The sequence below is a fragment of the Sinohyriopsis cumingii genome, chromosome 4, assembly GCF_028554795.1.
Source record: "Sinohyriopsis cumingii isolate HCF-2022 chromosome 4, ASM2855479v2, whole genome shotgun sequence".
In the NCBI taxonomy this organism is placed as follows: domain Eukaryota; kingdom Metazoa; phylum Mollusca; class Bivalvia; order Unionida; family Unionidae; genus Sinohyriopsis; species Sinohyriopsis cumingii.
In genome coordinates, this window is record NC_142964.1 from 144,362,599 (window position 1) to 144,385,193 (window position 22,595).

A 22,595-nucleotide genomic window follows, 5' to 3' on the forward strand; every position below is an offset into this window, starting at 1 on the left:
AAGTACTAATATAGTTCGACCAAAGTCTTTTCAGTTCTGACTGTTGAATGATCCACACCTTATTTGTCAGACAAAAAGTGTTTATTGCTATAGACTCTTTACAGTAGTGGTCAGGTCTTAACTAGGTCAAGAAAAGAGGATATTGGGTCTAATCATGACAAATAACAGGATAGTACACATTTTTTTCAACATATGCAGCTTTCATTGTGACATCACAGAACACAATGTTTAATCTGGTTTGTTCTGGATCACACCTTTGTGTTGACCTTATTCCATGTCAGCATACTTTAACATTGACTTGACCATAAGTATTTCTTGGGGTCTGTATGTAATGACTGTCAAAGATATATGAATGTCTGATTATTGAAATAAAGTGAATAATTGCCATTTAAAAATATGTGTAATCAAACCCTGAGGAATGATTCTCATTACTGAACACCAACATGACATGTATGACTTGTACTCTAAGCATAGGTTAGAGCATCCGCCTCAGATGCAGGAGGTTGTGGGTTCGATCCCCGGCTGAGTCATACCAAAGACTTAACAAAAATGGTACTAACAGCTGCCTTGCTTGGCGTTCAGCATTAAGAGGTTAGTGTTAGGACTGGTTGGCCTGGTGTCAGGATAATGTGACTGGGTGGGACATCATGCTACATGTCTGCGGCATGATGCCCCAGTGCTAGACATCACTATAAACTGCCACACTGCAGACATTATAGCGATATGACTGAATAAGTGTTAAAGCTACATTAAAAATCCAAATCACACACACACACACACATACTCTAAGCATAATGTACTTACAAACGTTTGAAAATTACAGAAGGGAATGCAGGACACAATTTGAATGAGGCCAGTTTCTAATGTGATTGTACAGATATGAAGTTCATGACATCCTACTTTATTTCTTACCTGGTTGATCTGAGATGGTTGATCTGGCATTCATTTCAGATGTTCTGTTTGTATATCTATATCAAACGGCATAACGAAACTATTTAGGGGTTTTCTATGTTGTCTGCACATAAATATCCTTAGATACACCAAATCAACCTTTAATCAAACCCGGTTCATTTTGATTTTCATTCACACTAAAAGTAAAAATATTTCAAAAGTGTGAAAGAGAGTAATTCAGAGAAATACTCATTTCATATGGTGTATGTATACCTCACAGCATGACAGTCTCAACGTATTCCAACTCTTCATTTCCACTGACTTGGAACAAAAAATGTCTGTATTGTTGTGTATTGATTGTATGATGTAAGTGATTTGATATAGCATTGTCCCATTACACATCTATTTTCATGTCAGAGTTGCACACGATAGGTTATGTGTAGCCCAATTTACAATATTATATATGCTATACCCCCAAGTGTCCAACTGAAGTACTATTCATTACATAGACCTTTTTGTTTTATTGATCAGGTTGATGTGTGATTAACATAATCTGCTAGTCATGCTTGTTACACATAAAATTTACAAAAAATTTCAACATATTGCTTTAAAACCGGGCAAAATTGCAGATTATTCAATTTGTATGAAATTATCGCTCTTAAAGAACCTTTATTTTTATTGCAGCTCTTCATATAGCATGTGGCGCACAGCATATGAAGTGTGTGGAGATTTTGCTAAAACATGGTGCAAAAAATTGTCCCGACTCAAGTGGCACAACTCCTGAACAGCTGGCTCGCACTGCAGTTATTAAAGAAATGTTCAAAAAAGAAACTGATATCACATGAAGAAAAACATTAAATACATTTTAGATGGAAATTTCATGTTTGCTTCAGCGATGTTCAAGTGTTTTTCAAATTTTATTATTTAGCAGTCCCATCAGTTCTATCTACTATGATTGCTGGTGAAAAATTGTTCAGAGATGGACGTTTTAGTTGGAAATCCACTTTTTTATTGCAGACCAATTTTTCTTTTTTTGGTAGCATTTCAGGTGGACTTTTTTCCAGTTTTTTTTTGGTACCGGAATATTTGTTCTTCCTCCACCATTAATACTGGCCGCTATTTATAGCCTATTGTGTGCTGAAAAATGGTGTTAAACCCTTCAACAACAACAACCTTGACATTGATTACAAGATGAAAGTGACTGACTTTCACAGTTTATTGTGAAATAAGAGATCGATATATGAATTGAATCCATTTTTGTAACAAAACCGTGTTGTATATACACTGTAATAAAGATACTCTATACTGTGGCAAGTTTGTCTAAAACATTATGAACTAAACATGACTTATATCTAATTAATCAGTATTTTTCAATTTCACAAGCACTTTGCAAACTTGGAAATGCCCCAGCAAAATCTAAGCTGTTCTGGCTGTCCAGTAAGTGGGTTGTCAATTCCTGTTAACTCACCTGAAATTAGGGAATGATTGACTGCCACCTTTTCTCAAAAGGTGCATTAGTCCAATAAATCAGACCCCAAAGCTCTAATGATATGTTAAATGCTTTGGAGCTTTGATCTTACCTATTCATAAAACTCTATGGTTACGATAAACAGGTCTGTCCTAAACACAGAAGTGCAAGTCAAATTTGTTTACACACTTTCTGGTATTCTTGAGTCACAAATGGTTTAAGATGCCTTTCTGTGATCTGTACAGTATATTTTCCAGATTAAATCCATTGCCTGACAATATGTAGGTCCACATTGAATAACACAACCTTACGTGTTCAGTTGTTGCTGTTTGAATTTACTGGGGTACATCTGCAGATAAAGGGTTGTTCTGTCAAGCTTGAGGAGCGAATAAGATGAATTTGTGCATTCAAAATGGTTATGCTTTTGTGACTTGAGCATCTGTGGATTGTCATGTGACTGTCATGTGATCAGTATCATGTAATGTGACTATTATCAGGTTTTAAACAACATATTGAATTACAATTTGGATGGATTAATTCTGCCATGTAACCCAAGTTGCTCTGAATATTAAGAATACAGAATTACAAGCCACCCAGTTGATTTTGGACTAAAAGTAGGAGATATGGTATCCGCCTTTCTATCCTTTTCATTTTTGTTCCTGCTGTTTTAATTTAAACTTGTGTGAGAATAAAGGATAAAACTTGGTATATTTGTATATCATTATAAAAAGGTGTGTTGCATGTTTCATTATGGCTCCTTTTTTCAGCGTCATTGTCATGGCTCAATTTTCTATTTTCACTTGCACTTCATAATTTGAAGATAAAACTATATGTATATTTCATGTTTTGAAGGTATGTTGTGAACCACACTAGTAGTGCTATAATCAAGGTTACAGGTATTAAAAGTTTCTGATTCCATTTTCATTTCTGCTCTAACTTTGGAGCCCTTTCAGCCTTATGGATAAAACTTTGTATTCTTATAGTTATGTACATTTAATTTGTATTGTTTGTAAGTTTTTTTATTCATTATATGCTATGGGTTATGTAAAATTGTATTATGTAGCTGACCTTATCAAAAATCAAGTTCATTGTCTTCCTGACCAGAATCATTTTTTCTTCAATTCTGTAAACAACTAATACATAGTTTATGTGACTGTAGGTTAAATATTAGGATCATTATGTTTCGTAGTCTGAGTCAATGACGTTATGTTTATCATGTTCTTTAGTATAATTTTAGTAATAGAGCTTCTAAATATAATTTAGATTGTTCTAGAAATGAACTTTTGGCCCTCATCTGGGTACTTCTTTTGTGTCTTTGTTTTTTTTTTATATATAATCTTGTTTACTGGAAAAATTATTTTTTCCTGTGATAATGGCTGGGCAGAAATCATTCTGTTCAGTATTTTGATTTGGGTGAAATTATTTAATTCAAAATATTCTTCTCTGGAAATGCAAATTGCTCTATGGTATTCTTGCAAAGAGACATTCACTAGGAATTAAAATGAATTCAGACAAGGAAACCTTGGATTATATTACTGTGATTCAATGAGAGACTGTTGGCACATCATTACAACTCAGGCAATTGGTACATTAGTACATTAGAGACTACAGAACACTACAGGCACATAACACCTTCAGCACTGGAAATTATTTTGAATACCACTTAAGTTTTATTCAGAACTTTATTCATTAGGATTTGTATTAGAAATTCTAGGATTATTTGGGGTTTAATTTGCAACACCATAAGTTCTTTTTACATTTTCACTCCTGTGTTCTTGGTAAATAAATTATTTGTTGAATTTTACAAAGCTTGTTGCTTCTGACTCTTTTCTTTTACTTATTTAAAGACAATAGACTTGTAATATTATATATTATCATTACGTGTCTTGTGTACCACATTAGGGTTACATCATCAGGATTGTAGTGAAGGATCAGTTTCTTGTTTGACATTGCACTTTCATAATATAAGAGCCAGCTAAGATTAACAGATGAAACTTGGTATACCAACAAATCACCATTAGTGGGTGGGTCACATGCCACATAGGGGATCTTGTGTTCAAAGTCAAGGTCATGGGTGAATATTTAAGTTTTCCTTCTTACTTTTCATGTAGTACATGGAGGGTGAATATTTTCAAACCTAAGTTTGCAAGCCAGTTTGTTAAGTTTCTGTAGCAGTTTCCATTCCACTCTATATAAATGTATAGAGGATGAGACTTAAGCATTATCCAGTATAATGCTACAAGTGGGCATAGCACATGAATTATACCCAATAAGTTGGGTTAAATTGCTTAATGCATGTGCCCTATTCTCTATATGGCTTTTATTATTGGTCAGTTACATTTTTCAAGCTCCACCCATTCTCTGTTGTTTATGTCCTCCAATGTCAAAGCTATCCACTATACCATTCAGCTGGACGTTTGGCATGAAATATGGGGTTCTGACACTATGGGCATCCATGAAAGTTAGTCTCTCACACACTGTCATTGACTCACTTCATGACCATGTAGTTAGTATCCCACATTATTATGATTGTGAACATTGTCTTGTTTCAATGAACAAACTAGGAACTTGTATGCAGATTTTGCAATGAGTTTTCGATCATATTGCTAGTGTTGGATATAGGCGGCAACTACAGCACAGAAAAGAACAATGCCACTATGAAAAATGTTGAGGAAACACAGCAAGATGGAGCAATGACTCACTAGGAGAATGTTGGAACTGATGAAAGAATGAAATGAACGATGTGACATATGCATGTATATGCTCACAAGGGAATGATAGCATAGACCTTCAGGCAGTGCTTGTGCTTTACTGTATGGGTTCATTTGAAATGTAATGGACATATGTTGGTTTAATAATTGTGTTGGTGATAACTGGAAGTTAATTTTGTGACATATTGTTTGTGTATGGATGTTGATATACATATTGCTTCTTACTGGTCAACATAAGCATAGAAACTTGTCAGTAATTTATCTATTTTTAGCTGCATATTCTCAAAGAGGATGATGCATTGTAAATACAGTGTCATTTATTCCTTTTGTATACGAGACAGAACTGCATATTATACAATTCTTGTTTTCTTTTTCTTAACTCCTTTTGAATTCACAGATTGTGATTTTATAATATATGATGGAACTTTAAGACAATAAAGCTATATGGAATGATAAAAAAAAGTCTGTAGTTTCTCATCATCTAAATATACATCTCTCAGTGTGTAAATTATTCATTTTAATAGATTATTACATTGGTGGTATTATGGTTAGGGTTATTTACGTTTCATGGATGAAACGTGTTTATGATATGTCTTCATCCCCCTGTATCACTGAATATACTGATGTTAAACTACACTTATACTGCATCAGGTAACTGGTGAATGGAGTGTCATTGGCCATTCTTGAACTTACAAAACCAGGAGTGTGAGTGTAGGTTACACCTCCAAAGTCTTTTTTTGTTTATTAGAAGTTTTACAGCAGTCTTATCATCAAGGATGATGTAAACATATATATTACAAGATAACTGAATGGAATTTGGTGCACTTATATACTGTCACGAGACAACATCTTACAGTCCACATTTTGGGCTTATCCTTCAAGGTCAAGGTCACAGGTATGTATTCCATAGTTGCTTTGTTTGTGCTTTTGACTTTCAGAGAGGAACTATGGTACACTCATGATTCTCATTTTAATGGCATCTCATGCACCACAGTCAAGGTTTTATCTTCAGGGTCAAGGTCGCTGATCAGTTTCTTCTTTTCTGCACTTCCAGTCTAATGCTATTTGAGATAGAAACATTAAACTTAGTTACTCTCCATGTCCACTGTATAAATTTTTTTTAAAAAAAAATTCAGCTGCATTCCCAACCACTGTAGCCTGGAGTGTGTAAAGGTACTTAATGCCAATCCCACCTTAGGGAATTATCTTGTTTGCACATTCAGGTGGCCCAAGTATTCAATGACACATCACTCTAGTGCAAGGTGACCCTTGAGCCAGACTTCAAATTGCTATTAAGGAGGAGCTCATGTGGTGACATCTTTTGGTGATGAATAATATACTAATTCTCAAGTTCAGGCAGTTGCATTCAAATGCTGTGATACTCAACGAACCCAACAACGCGTTGACCTGCAGGAGATTACAGATGCATCTGGCTGGTACAACCTGCAGGATGACCTAGGTAACTGCTTTGAAGTATATGATGCTCGTCCTGAATCCTTGGTTTAGACTTTCAGTCATTACATCCCTGATGGGTACTTCAATATAACCACCCTCAGATAAATCTTACAGGACAACATTTTCGGGCCTGATAGTTACCTACGACCCCTCAGCAGGAATGGTAAATTTAAAGATGATCAGCAAGGCCTAGTTACTAATCCTAAGGTTACTTTGCTGTTTGATATATTCTGACAATACTTCACACTCAGCACGTATGTGGCTACCAATCAATATTTTTAAAGACAGTGTCCCTACACCCATGTCAATCAAATCAATACCGCCTGCAATCTTGTGGTTGATGACAATTGCATGCTATTAGTGATGGTGACAGTGATGGATGCAAAGTATGCCAATACACACACCATATCTTAACCCCATCTTCGATGGTGCAAGCTTTGCAAAGGTGGCCTACAGGTACTATTTTAGATGCACAGCGCAACCGTTCAGTTGAACTGGAAATAGAAGGAAAAAAATCATTGAAAGAATAAAATATTGCTGGCCGGCCTCGTTACTTTGATGCTGCAGTCACAGAGGTGTCAGCTGGATCCTGTGTGGTCAGTGGACCCCCGACAGAATATCTCATTGAGTGGTTATAACTTTAAAACCATTTGGCCCCCAATGCAATATCAGATGTGGTCACTGTGGGCTATGTAGGCACATTGTATAAAGTGTCTACTGGCAACATCCTGGCTACACCCTATGTGGACATCATTTTACCTATGTTCCTTGCTGGAAAGTGTGTAAACAATGATATATATGTCTGCATTTGGTGTTGCTTGGACATGCTTCTTCATACTTTTGTGGGGTTTAGGGCTGTTCACTGCTGGTTTATTTTAATTCCTACACCAATGGGTAAGTTTGAAACTTTTGCATTAGCCTCATAGAACTACCATGAATTGGACACAGGCATTAGTCATACATACCACCATACCAAAGTTCCTTGATAAAGAGCTGTGGGGATGATAAATATTTTTGCATTGCTGTGGTTAAATACCTCGTCGGACTGATTGAAAAAACAAACCCCCAAAAAACAGACAAAACATGCACTGCTTTTAGCTTTGCATGCACTGTGCAGAAAAGGAGGTTAATCTATCATAGTCGAATTATTCACTTCCAAAGCTTTCCTGCAACTATTTAACTTTTTTTCTTATGCCAGAGCAATTCGTTGATAGGTCTGAGATGCTGAAACCTTTTAATGGTTAGGTAGTACTTGACCCTCTTAAATTTAGGGTAACTAAGAATGCCCTGTGTCCCATCAAACAGGACTTGAAAAGGCGATTTTCTCAAGCTCAATAAGACTGGCAATATTATGACTGGCAACCTGGATATAAGTTCTTTTATTCCTTCATTGACATGGGGAACGCTGTGGACACTGAGATGCTACCACCAAGGCGAAGCCTCTTATGGTGTTAATAAGGTGGCACTCTACAGTTTCGTAATTTGCATAGGGTTAGATTTTTAAAGCATATGAATTTCCCAAATAAATTTCAGCCACAGTGCATGAAAGTAACATAGAAAGCAACATAGACATATGCCAGTATTCTCCCCACTGTGCATGTTGCAAATTCAAGCAACTTCACCTTACATCTGTCACTCTCTCAGAAGTTTATATTATCTGCAGAACACCCCATAAAACAGAACTGAGTATGAATAAATATAAAACTATATCTGCATAATCCTGAGGATCAGTTGGATGCGGTGACTAAAACCCTTGTGTTTTGTGAGGTCCTTGGATATAGTGGAAATGTGGAATGTCAATGCCAGAAGCTGTTTGATTTGCTTGGTAGTGAGACACTTAGCAGCAAGACCATTAAACCTATGGATTGGTGAAGGACCTTTTGGTGAGGTTCATTCATTTGTAGTAGAATGGAATTTTAGCATGGGTGGCTTACACCAGTGATATGATGGAGGGCACCTTGAACATGAATGCTCACAAGATTGTGTATGTGGGAGACCCTTTGGCTCCAGATGAAGCTGCCTCCAAGTCATTTGTTGTCCTGCGCCAGATGGTTACTGAAATATATGCTGACTTTTAGGCTACAAAATAAGAAAGACCACATGGACATTGGCAGCTTCAAACTACTGTAATAAACCTAGGTATGTTATTTGTATTTACATCTCCTTTCATTGCTTTGTTAGACTTTAGAAATTATATTTGATTTTGGGTAGTCAGTGTTGGGAAGGTATTTCTCAAGACAAGCAATTAGCCAGTTTCTAGGAACCTAAGTTGTAATGTAATCACTAGACTTTATGACAGCATAGGTTAGTTTTATAAAATGGACCTTCCCTAATTTCTTTTCATTGGAAAATTGCCTGGATATTCTTAGTTATCCGTGCTTAGTAATTTGAGATAGGAATAATGTTTTCCATGTTTGGGTCAATTTATGTTTTCATGGTAAGGAGTTCTAATATTTGGCTTGGAAATGTTTACTGGTTAATCATAAAAATGTGAAACAAGAGAAACCAGGCACGTTTGAAATCATTAGTGTTTCATGTGTGTGACCATTAGGTTATTAGAGTAAAATTATTTGCAGTGTTTGTGTGTTAAAGAACCTTTCAGTTGATGCCGAGTGTTTTGTGGGGTCCTTGGATATAGTGGAAATGTGGAATATCAATGCCAGAAGTTGTTCGATTTGCTTGGTAGTGAGACCACTTACATATAACAATATTCTTCTAGGACTGAACCAACAGATCAACCTCTAGGGTGCCAATGTCATCTTTATGATGGCTGGCCATGTGGACATGGCTTTGAATAGGGTTGTGGACCTTGCTGACCCCATCGCCACGCAAGACACGGAAACTTATGCATACTTTGATTTCGTGGACAGAGCTTCCTTAAACGAGGACAGTTACTTTCACTTGAAAGGCGACCATGGATACGAATACATTCAGGGTCATTGATGTAGGGGACCCTGTGAACCCAGTCAAAGCTGCTACGATAGTGGGCTACCTCCTTGTATGTCATTGATGTTACTGTACTGCTGGCTGGTCAGCTGGACATGGTCGCGAAAAGAATCGTAGATCTAAGAGAGCCTATTTCCCCACAAGACGCTGCCGCAAAAGCCTATGTTGACATGTTCATGAAACCCACAAACTTGTTTTCTCCAGGAACAACCTCAACATGGCACTGATGGCCCCTTTGTTACCTTGTTACCTTGCCTCAGCCACAATTTGTGGCAGAGCTGTCTGTCTATCACTTCACCATGGCAGGTGAGACTGATAAGATCACAGGTCCTTGCAATGAATTGGATGTTTGCCTTTCAAAGGTGCCTGAAAACTCGGATCTGCAGAACGAAATCTGGCGAGTTACATTTGCTGCACACGTTGCTGTGGCTATAAGTGGTGCTGTAAAGATGACTGCCATGACTCAGGGTCAGTCCCATGGGCGGTTGGTGCTAGCCAAGCAGCTTCTTGAGGAGCTTGCTCGGGAGTGGGGTTGGGAAGTAGTAGGCAACTGCCGGTATGAATCCAACTAGCACCACCACCGAATGACAAGCTGTTGGTAAAGGCGGGATCGGAGCAGGAGGTCCATTTGCTACCGTTTTTACTTGAGCTGCTGTTTGTATTGCGCATGCTATACTCAGTTGTCAGCACTGGCACATGACCAGCTCTCTCTTTTCTTGCATCTCTCGGTATACCTTCTTTTGGGGAGAGGCACCAATCTGTGTGTTTGGATTTTTTATTCAAAAAGAATTTTGATCAAACATTTAGTTAAAACTATAATTTTTGATGGGGTATTTATTGTCCCTAGTGTATTCTAAAGGGTTGTTCATCCAATTCTGGCTTCAGTCTCCAAGATCGGAATCCCTTCCCTTATATATTTGAGTGATCCTTGCTAATGCCCTGTGTATGCTATGTGTGTATTTGCTATATTGTGTTTGTGTGCTATAGATTTTTATGTAAGGTCAGCAATAATACCAAGGTTACTCCCCAGTTGTCTTATTGGAAGAAAACAAATTTGTTTCGTTATTTGGACATTATTAATTCCATTAGTTTGTCCAAAATTTAATTGCCTGTAATTTGATTAGCTAATTTTGAATCTTAATGAGAAACGGTTGCATTCTACAAAAGAAAATAAAAACAAATTCCTAGTGTTTTATACGTGTTCATTGTGAAACGTTTCTCATGGTTCCTCAGAGTGTTTCAAGGGTGAGAAGACCATGCCCTATTTAAGGAGCCGCATTTCCTTTATTTCTTCGTGCTTCTTTTAATCTTCAGGTATGGTCTTATCTGCCGTCTTGAAAGTTATATTTAGTTTATATTTAATTTCTAAAGCAAAAATGGTCCGAAAAGGCTTCAAATCTACAAGATTAAAAAATAAAATGTTAGTTATCACCCAAAATGTTAATTTGGATAACACTTTCTTGTTGTTGCGGTTAATACTATATCCTTTATCTATATACCTGTGTGTATATTCTGTCCTGCATATGAGTTTTTCTGAGATACGTTCTCAGGCCTGTTCACTTCGAATAGCGCCTTGTGACTTAGCCCTGCGATGTCTATGCCTCATACTTCACCCATATGCAGGTTCCCTGTTTCCCTCAAAAAATTTCAGGGGAAAAAATAAAATTAAAAACATGAAAGGAAAAATGAATAATGTTAATTTATTATGATATTGGTATTATTTGGGTTACCCTTTTTCCTATTGTTTTTTACATTTGTTTATTTTTTTATTTTTAGAGGCATCGGAGGACTTGCTTTTATAAATATAATATTATGGTTAGATGAATTGGTCAAAAATTCCCATGAGGTGAGAGATGAGGGCAAGGCTCCAGCCCGTGTTCGGGCTGGTACATACCCCAAATAGGCTGTAAACTGAAGCCACCACCCCCATCTCCCCCCCCCCTTGATTATGATGTTTTGTTTATCAGGTCACTTCTTGATTACAATGAGCTGACCATATACTATCATTGTTTTAGTTATATATTATGTGATTTTCATTAAAAGATTTGGACGAAGTCACCATCTAAAAATAATATGTTATTCCTCCGGTACCCCTCTCTTTTACACATTTCCATGAGTAAGTTAATTCTTTCAGGTTTTCTTTTTTCACATTGTACTATTGCATCAAACACTTTGGCATAATTTTAATCATGTGCCTTCTCGTGGCTACTTCCCCTGTTAGCCATGAGTTGTGCATATATTTAAATTTTAGGATTTGCATCTTTAGGGATCTGATGTTTGACCAGTGCCACCATGCCCTGTCCCAATTTACATCCCAATTTTCCTGCTCAACTTTGCTCCGTATACTTTTTGTTATATCCTACCTCAACCATTCATAAGTTTTATATATATCCACTCCCGACAATTCCTTTCTGTCCCTATATTTAACCAATAGTTCTTTGATATTCCTAAATTTTCTAGGTACTTTAGTTTTTTTTTGTTAGAGTGTCATTTTTTTACATGTCTTTTCTATTTCTGATTGTAAACTCATACCAGTATATATACAGGGCCTCCCATGGTGTTTTAGGTTCGATATTTATTCTTTTTATTCTATTTATAATCTTGGTACATGGGCAGTAGTATTGGGCTGGGCAATACTAGTCCTCCCCTATGTTTTGCCCTATATAAGATTTCCTTCTTTATGTAGTGTGTCTTGTATCCCCATATATATTTAATAATTTCGATGTCTAGTTTATCTAGTTTCTTGTTTTCACTATGTATTGATTCTAGTATGGACCTTATGTTTGAGTACAAATATGTCTTGAACACTTGGGCCCGCTTCATTATGCAAAGTGGCGTAAGTGCCTAGATTTGTGTGTTTTCTTTTGATTTTCTTTATCATGTTCCTGTAGTTTTCTAACTCATCTTTTGTTGCGTAAAAGAACTCCTCATTCTTTTTACTTGATCTTTTATCAGATGGTAGTTAATCCAGGATGATTTCCCCGCCAGTTTCCTATTTTTAATATCTTAGTTTTATTATGACTTATTTTTTACCCGGAAGCTTTTCCAAAAGACTCAAATTATTTTACTTAAAGGATATTGGATCCCTTATAAAGCTAGTACAATATTCTGCATGTTGGAGCATTTTGACGTCTTTTAAATTTGGAATTTGTATCCCCTCAATTTCTTGGTTTTTCCTTATTTTTATACTTAAGGTTTCAATTGCTATCACGTATAACAGCATTGACAGTGGGCATCCTTGCCTCATTGATCTCTGCATCTCAAATTTCTCCGTGATTGCACCATTTACCTGTACTCTTGAAGTTATCTTGTTGTACATGATTTTAGTCCATCTTCGGAAATTATTTCCAAATCCAAATTTTTCCAGAACTTTCTGTACATAGTTATTAGTTATGTTTCAATCTATCAAAAGCCTTTTCTTGGTCGAAATATACCATGGCACCTTTCTGACCTGTCTCCTGTATAAAATCTATCAGTTTTTATAGTAATATATTATTTTGAACATTCCTCCCTTTTGTCCCACATGTTTGGTTTATATTTATTATGTTATCAATTCCCATCTTTACCTTCTGTCCCTTTGGACCACTGTCTCTTAGGCCACAACTGCATCGAGGAAGAGAAAGCGCGATGCTGTCTTCCCCATGTCAGAGAAGTTCTTAGGGCACGATGGCAGGGAGCTGAGTACTCCTTACACAGATGTGCGGCATGGTCTCTGTCTGTGCAAAGTGATTGTGTCGAAGCCGTTAAGTTCTTTTTCCGACGCCAGATGCAGGTACGGTTAGCTTTCGCGGTTGGTGTAGGCCATGAATGGACAGATATTGCCCCGGAAAGGTGGGCGGTGGGTTGCATGGTGGTTGCACGTGCTTAACGGTATGCCTGCTTCTATTACGTATCCAATTAGTCGCCTAAAGCTTTCGGTTCTATGGATGTAAAGGTCACGGGCACCTCGGTGGCCGCGCTTAGCTTTTGACGGCTTCGTTTTGTAGCTTGCAGCTGACATATACCAAATGAATGTGTGATGGGGGTGGGGTGGGTAGGTAGCCTTCTTGCTTGACGCAAAATTAATCGACTACCAGGTTTCAAACCACTCGACACTTGTCACCCAAAGGTCTTGGTGGTACTACCATAAAGGCTGAGGTCGCGCAGGGAGCTTCATTTTCGGCCAAAATGGCTTCCTTTTCTTGTTTTGACGCGTGTCGTATGACAAACGGAAGATCCCGCGGGGGAAACTAAGTCGTAGTCTTGTTGCTTGATATACATGGGGACGATCTGCTGGTTTTAATTCGCCGGTCCCCGACTGCTCCTTTTGTGCTTTATTATAGCTATCCAGAAATATGAACCTTTTTAACCTCACTTTTGTTTTGTTTTATTAATTTTATGTAAGGCTGGTTAATGTGGCATCATATTTTTGCATAAAAATACAATCATTTGATCTTGTTAATTTGTGTGCTACAGTATACTGATTTTTGTACCGCATGTCAACCTTTACAACAAAAACTTATTTTAGAAGAAAAATGTGTCTGTACTGATTAATATGTATGGTGACAAATTCAAGTCTTTTTGTTTTGGAGGAACAGCTGAATTTATAACTATCAGTTCATGTACTACGGTATCATATAAGCATATTCATATTGCTATGTTCTGGTTCTTTTTGGTTTGATTAAATTATGATTTGGGTATTTTTGCTTTGTAGTTTTGGACCTTTATAGAGTAATATTAATCTATTTATCAGTGCTTCCAGTCATAACTGGTTGTAATAAACATGGCTGCTCATCTTCGGGTTTGTTTTAATTTCATTTTCTCAAACCTGTGAATGGGGGTCCCAAGCTGTATAGGTATATTGTAAAATAGGTCTAACTAAACCCATGAGAAAAGTTTTTTTAAAAAAAAGCGAAATACAGCAAAAAATCGTTGTTACTTGCTCATTTGCATTTTATGGGAAAAATGACAAGTTAGGTTTTAGAAGCATATATTACAATTTCCGTTGGTGCATAATTCATGAACTTGAACATTTCATTTTGGATTATTAGTTGTGACAGGTGGGTATAAAGTGCGAAAAGGACTCCTTTCGCTGAAAGGACCGGTTCTTGTCACGAAAAGGACTTACCATCTGAGAAAAGGACAGAAAATGTTTTTATTAACAGTTTAAATCATTATTTCTATTTCACAAATAAATTATTTTGTGTCTTAACTTCTTTTACGAAGTATAAAATATTTATTTTTACTATAACGTTTTAAAAATGGGTCCTTTTGGTGAAACATACCTTTTCGAGAAAAGATTTACCGTCTGCAAAAGGACCCATTATGCTTTTACAAATACATTCAATCAATATTTCTGATTCACGAACGAAATTAATTTGTATATGAACTGATTTTTATCTTTTATTTAATGTTACAGAAACCTAAAAAATTATCCATCACCAAACCAACATAAACTTCTGAAATCTCTACAGCGTACAATAATTTCCATTGTGCACCAGGTCGGTCACATTTAATGAAACATTCTTTGAGTAAAGTTGCACTATTATTCAAAGTAAGTATTCATTTTTTATGTTTTGATGTCATTATATCACCAGAAATATATTTAGTTCAAATAGTGACGAAAAGTGGCATTTTATTTTTAAAAAATGTTTCAACTGTTCATTTTATTTCCATTTGCGTTCCATTTTCCATTGCGTAATTTAGTCAGTCCTCGTTTACGCAGAATGTAAGTCCTTTATGCGAAAATGGACCCATTATTAACACATTATATTAATTACACATTATATGTATAAGAGATTGTTAAATGCTATGCAGACTGAGTTACTACACACTATTTTCATGTATGAAATAGAAATATTGATTGATACTGTTGGTAAAAACGTACTGAGTCGTTTTCGCAGACATTAAGTTTCGAAAAAAGGTCCAGTTTGGCAAAAAGGACTAGTTTGGCAAAAAGGACCCATTTTAACACTTTAACTTTATATTAAAAAGATATAATAAATACTTTGTAAAATTTGTTAATACATAACATAATTTCGTTTGTGAAATGGATATATTGATTGAAACAGTTAGTAAAAACATCATCGGCCCTTTTCGCAGACGATAAGTCCTTTTATGGGAAAGGGAGTCCTTTCCGCACTTTATACCCACCCAGTGCTGACACCTATTGACGTAGATTTTCTATAATGTAGTACTTTTCTGAATATAACACACTAGTTTCATAGCAATTTTTCTTGCCATTTGCATAATGCTGCGCTTTTAGGATGGAATCGCATGTTCCATTATACTTCCCACGGTCCTAGTTTATTTATGTCATTTTGTAACATCTTTGTATCTTTCTCGGTTTTGATTGATATGTAGCATACACAATAATCTGGAAGAACGACCTTACGCCAGTATTAATAAGAGATTTTGGGTTTGACAATAGTGCGAAAAGTTACGAAAAGTTACAAAAAAATGTTAGACCGCTCCGGTGTCCAAGTGGTTAGAGCTTCCGCCTCGGATGTGGGAGGTCGTGGGTTCGATCCCCGGCCGAGTCATACCAAAGACTTATAAAAATGTTACTAACAGCTGACTCGCTTGGCGCTCAGCATTAAGAGGTTAGTGTTAGGAATGGTCGGCCTGGTGTCAGGATAAGCTGACTGGGTGGGACATCATGCAACATATCTGCGGCATGATGCCCCAGTGCTAGACATCACTATAAACTATCACACTGCATACATCGTAGCGATATGACTGAAACATTGTTAAAGCTAAGTTAAAATCTAAATCACACACACACACACACACACACACACACACACACACACGTTACAAAAAGTTGCGAAATGCTACACAAAGTTAATGTAGGCCAAGACTAGAAAAGTTGCCTTGAAATGATTATTTAAGCTTTTTTATTCCCAAAAGCGATACTATGTCTAAAATTACATTAACAGTTAGCCATACGAAAGGTCTCCTTTATTTGATAATGCTTAATAAGAAAATTAGTTTCACAACTGCTACGAAAAGTTAATATCCTTACCGAAATCCAAATTTCGGCCACTAAAAGTTGCAACAAAATTATTTTCTCGACATTTTTATTAAAACAAGTAAGTAATATAAAATGTTTTCGTTATTATCATTTGCAGCAGTGTAAATATATTTTTCGCAGTTACTATAAAAGCTTGGATTTGGCTTCGAAAAGTGAAGTAAGGACGGGTACGAAAATTGCTTTTAAAATCTTTATTTTGTCGATTTCTCTCAAAACGGCATAAATATTTTAATTTGAAACACGAGTGATTAGCAAAATCTATGTAAAACATTGTCTTTCGTGTTTGTTCATTTTATTCTTGTTTTGGTTTTTACTTTACTTTTCTTCTTTGAAGATTGTTATTGATGGTATTGATGTTTTTTGTTTGATCGTTTTTTGCGTTTTTTTTGTGTTTTGTTTTTTTTTTGTTGTTGTTTGTTTTTACGAGCATCCATGAACGATATTTTGTTGATATTTTATCCGAATACTAGTTAAAATTCATCAGAGTAATATGTAACGACAGTTGGCAACAGGTGTGGCTATATAACTACCTTATATCAATTGCACTTCAGAGTTTGCGTTTCGCACTTGTGTGTTTGATGGTATTCTGTACCTTAATGCCCGCTTTCTTCTAATTTGTTAGGTTTTAAGGCTGCAGAAGGAGTTTTGGTTACATTTCTTATACCATCGTTTGAGTAAATCATCTTTGGATTGTCGTCACCGCGGTCAGTTAGAAAGAAAAATATTTTTGTTTTCTTATCCATTTGCTCTTCATTTATTCTGGCCCAGTGATCAATGTCAGGAAGATGGTGTAAATATCCATGTTTCTCACAGAACGACATCTCTCTTCTTGATCACTGGTCACTTATTGCTGAAGCTTTTTGACAAACTTTAGTAAATGAGCCATCTTCCATTTTGGATTTTAGGATGTGATTGGCACTTATGGAGTTTGTTTTTCCATCTGCTTGTAATGTATCCGTTGTTGATCGGGTCAATGACGTGCTTTTGGAGCAATGGATATGTCATGAGATAGTTTTTCTCATAACTTGTATAAAAATGACTTTGGCCTGTAATTTCTGCACATTATGATGTAATGATGGTTGATGGTAAGAGTTCTCTTCATCGTGCCCAACTTATTGACGGGCACTCTCAGATCGATAGAGAAATGACAGATAGTTCGAGCTTCCTTTACAGAGGTGTCACTCCTGGCGATGAGGATGTAGTTTTACATCGTTGTGTGGGGGGTGGGTGGGGTGGGGGTGGGTTAACTTAGTTTTGATAATTTTCCAGTCATATCGCTACGATGTATGCAGTGTGGCAGTCTATAGTGATGTCTAGCACTGGGGCATCAAGCCGCAGACATGTAGCATCATGTCCCACCAGTTACGTTAACCTGACACCAGGCCGACCAGTCCTAACACTAACCTCCTAATGCTGAGCGCCAAACGAGGCAGCTGTTAGTATAATTTTTTATAAGTCTTTGAGATGACTCGGCCGGGGTTCAAACCCGCGACCTCCCGCATCCAAGGTGGACGCTGTAACCACTTAGGCCACCGGAGCGTTTTTTTTTTATAAATATTTTTGCATTGTTGGGGTGCGAGAGGTACTGAGTTTGAATTGTAAAGAAAAGGCGACATATTCATCATAAAGTTTAAAGGAAAACTGGTTTTATTGACATAGTATAATACTTGGTATAGAAAATAACATTCTGGATATAGAAACCCACTACATCAGTGTCACGTTTTAGATATCAAAATACATAAAAATTAAAATATTCCTTCAAGCTTACCAACTTCATATAATACTCGAAATTCTGTCTTTTAGAATATTATGTAAATAAAAAATATAAAATAAATTAACGATAGCCAAAATGCTTAAAATATTACATATTTCAGACTAATACAACAGTCGTTTCGTACAGAAGTATTTTACTAAATGTACGACCTAAAATACGGAAATATTATGCTCTGTAACTTAAGAATATTTTATTTAAAAATTATGTATTACTGAGCACGAAGTTGGTAGCGAACTCGTCTTTACATTAGTCAGTTCTCTGATTATACTGTAATAAATTTGGAATATGCGCATTTGGTCATAGCGCCCCGTTTTTTTTTTAAGAATTCTTAGATTTTTGTGATTACGTGTTTGATTATTGGAACTCGGTCCAGTGGAAATATTCCTTAACCCGAACTAATTAGCCAGTTACTAGGAGCAAACGTCACGGAGTGAAGTGTTAGTGAGTTTCCATGATGCCATGGCTTACTTTTGGTGAATTCAGGCCAGAGCAGCATGAGTGTGCCTGTCGTTCCATAGTCCCTATTAAAATCTAGTGGTACACATTGGTTGTGTGACTGGCAGGTGCATTATTTATGGTTGGAGACGTAAATCACACAATGGAATAAACAAGAATGGACTGTTTCGTCGTCGGTAGATACCGCTTATATAGCCATGGTGGCAAATGTGGCTCGAAACCATGAATTGTCTGGCCTAAGGTGGCGCAGTAAAAATAGTTCCCTGTGTTAGTGGATAGTTGCATAGTTTTACGGCGTGAATTGCTGACGGTATGGAAAGTTGATGAAGAGAAACTATGCAGATGAGCGGTTGATAGACAGTTGGAAAGTTGTGAGGTCTGTGGTCTTGTACTGATTAGAGCAAAATTATTTTTGAATGGACACATTGGGTATTTTAATTAATAACAGAAGTTGTATGGAAGTCTTTGGAAATGGATAGTTCCGACCAGTCAATCAAACTGGGCACGTTGACCAATCAAAAGTAGTTATCGGTTTCACTGAGTACTTACGCGTTGCTATCCACCGTATTTGCTCACAAGCATGAGACAACGTTTGATTACTCTCGAAATACATTGCAGAGGAATGTGTTTGATTACGCAGATTAATGGTTTACCGTTGTACCTGGGGCACATGAGATGCAAACTGTCGTTATTATGAAAGGATTCTAGAGTTTATTTTTAAAATAAAAAATAATTCTCAAACCAAACGCCAACATGGAAACAATTTCTGTGTTGGAAGTGATGCATTATTTATAATTATGTTTCATATATAAATAAACAAAACTGTTTTTGAATAATAATATTATTTGTTGTACTTGTGAAAATGTTGAATACATTTTTATGCTAAGTGTATGCTTATATTCAAATTTTATATCTTACTGGATCCGTAATATTACATGCAAGAGAGAAACTTTATAATAATAATAATAATAATGAGGATTTTGTATAGCGCCTAATCTTTAGAAGCTCTAAGCGCTTTACAACATTAGAAAACACCTATAAGATAAAAAGCATATATAATGATATAATTACAAAAACAAACACCATGAAATTAGAAAACATAAAAAAACATGCTGTATAAGTGTAAGTGTTGTTTATCTTTGTACTTTTTATTGTACTTGTTTGTTTTTCTTTCAACAATTATATTTGGAATATTGGAATTCTGCATCATGCTTTATTAGTGATGATTATATATATATATATATATATATATATATATATATATATATATATATATATATATATATATATATATATATATATACTGGCACCGAACAGTGCTATATATATATATATATATATATATATATATATATATATATATATATATATATATATATATATATATATATATATATATATATTGGCACCGAACAGTGCAAAAACTAGTATCTGACTAGCCTGAAATCAAGTGCACTTGAAAGGACCGTTATTTGCAATATGATTCATATGATTTGTATTATATATATATATATATATATATATATATATATATATATATATATATATATATATATATACAAAGTTGGATTTGGGCATAAATTATTTCAAAATTTAAATATTTTGAATACTGTTTTTATTATGGCAGGTTTTCCAAAAATATTTTAAATTTATGAAGAGGTGAAACAGCGATAAAATATTTATTTTGTCTTTAATATGCTTGGGACTATAAATCAGCTATATGCTGCCATTTATATATATTTTTGTCCTTTGACCTCAAAATAAAGGTAATCTTACAAACTATTGATAAAACACCTGCAAAATGTTATAACATCAATATAGTAAATTAAGCAAGTCACATTAATTAGCGAACAAAGATCAAAGCGGATGCAAATATATCTCGTCAACTTGCATGTGTTTGCTTATTATGATGTGCCATTGTTATTTCCTTTTGATTTAAGACATTATAATAAATGATCGTTTTACATGGATAAGATATAATTTAAATTACTGGTTTATCAATGATACCCTTATGAAATGTTGTATCCATGCAACTGAGGATACATGTTAACTCGGCGCAAAAAAATGTACAATTCCTTCAACCACCTAGGCAACTTGCTATAAAGTGTTTTTTATTTATTGATTTAAAGTTAATGTCTGTTTAACTATACATCATTAAATTATTAATTGTAGATATTAAAATACTTGTTTTAATCTTATATGCCAATTAAAAATCACGATTTAAATGTATCGGGTACATAACGAAAGTTTTATTATAATTAATTTTTAAAAACTTACTGAAGCCATACTAGAAAATCTGATAATTAATAAATATGTATAACTTTTCAAGAACAGAAAGAGTTTGATATTTTTGTCTTATTCTAGCTAGTCAACAGGGGTTCGTTACGGAGAAAATTTGGAGTATCCGTCCTTGAATCAAGGGAATTCTAACAATATTGTTACATGTTAGAACCCCCATCCCTTGATTCAAGGACGGATACTCCAAATTTTCTTTGTAACGAACCCCTGTGAGTTTCTCAGGATGATCTTTCCTGCACATAGATCACCAGCAACATGTTGTAACTCATGACTTTAATTTCTCCGTTGAAAATACTATTTCCATTAATATATCATTATGTGTAGTAATTCAAGCTTTTCTTTAATGCACGATCTGAAATAATCTTGCAGTTGGTAAGACTGTTTCAGAAATATTGTCGAAAATATTTTGGAATTAATCTGTTGCTGATGTTCCTGAATCCGCCATTTTCACGACAGCAACAGTAACTAAGTGGGCGGAGCTTATCGTTCAAAATCGGAACTGTCCATTAAGGGAAAACCTATGACTTCAAGCGGAATCGCGCCAGGGTTTGACACCGCTCGGTCAAAGCAAATACCCAAGGCTTGTAACAATATATATAAATTCTTGCAGCCTTACTGCAAAAATGAATAAAATAGGTAATAATAAAAAGGCACATATCTCATACAATCCGTCTTACAATCACGAGAACAAACAGAACCAGTATACTTCTTCCACATTTTGTTGACGAACGCAAAGTACGAATAAAAGGAAAAGTATACAGACGGTAATATATATTGTTTTAAGTTAGTTTTTGTATATTCAACAATTATCATTATTTTTTAAAGCTTTAATACAAACTAGGGTTGATGACGAGATTTTTTTTAAGGTAAGTGTTCGGTCATGGTTACAAATCTGTAACTCAGTTAACTGGTAGATAATTACCGCATTAACAACTCTCGGTATGTTAACTTCTCTTAAATGATTAACTATGAGGTTGCAACAGAACAAGTATAATAAACAAACGTGTGAGAATCAAGTCAATTTATCCGTCGTTGACATTAAAATATCTGCTTTGAATGAGTCGTCAGATAAAAAAAAAACCGCTATCAGCTCATTAAGGGTAGCCGTACTTAATGCCAGATGTAGGTTTAGACCAAAAAGTTGTTCTCCACCTTTTTTTTTTTGTTTTGTTTGACTGGCGGCGGAAGTCAAACAAAAACAAAAAAAAAAACAAAAGAAAAACAAAAAAAAAAAAAAAACGGTGGAGAACAACTGGTTGGTCTAGATATAGGTAACGATGTCTTTTCCCGTGGTGACGAAGTTTTCTGTTAATCCAATTTAGGCGAATTAATGTAATTTCTTTCCATATCTTTTCGTCTTATATTTCTTAAAAGCGAAATATTGATTGAAGCCGTAGTAAGAGCACGCTGGGTCCTTTTCGCAGACGGTAAGTCACATGTTCGAAAAAGATTCCATTTTCTAAAAGGACCTTTAAGTGCTCATTATTAAAAGGATATGTTAAATGCATTATTACACATTATAAGTTTATTTGTGAAATAGAAATATTGATTGCAGCTGATAATACAATTTAGTTGATCCATTTC

At 35.4% G+C, this 22,595-nt stretch overlaps 1 protein-coding gene across 2 annotated transcripts in view; it reads left to right on the forward strand.

Moving 5' to 3' along the window:
- LOC149802250 (uncharacterized) overlaps positions 1–5,532 on the forward strand; it is a 40,115-nt gene extending 34,583 nt beyond the window's left edge. The window contains exon 8 of one of the 2 annotated variants that reach the window (XR_016420800.1): positions 1,576–1,626. Coding sequence is in view for 1 of the 2 variants with exons in the window: in XM_089956677.1 (XP_089812803.1) it covers positions 1,576–1,736 (161 nt within the window). In the remaining variant the exon portion in view is untranslated. Of the gene's footprint in view, positions 1–1,575 lie in introns of both variants that reach the window. The other variant, XM_089956677.1, reaches the window with a different exon arrangement.
- The last annotated feature ends 17,063 nt before the right edge of the window (positions 5,533–22,595 follow it).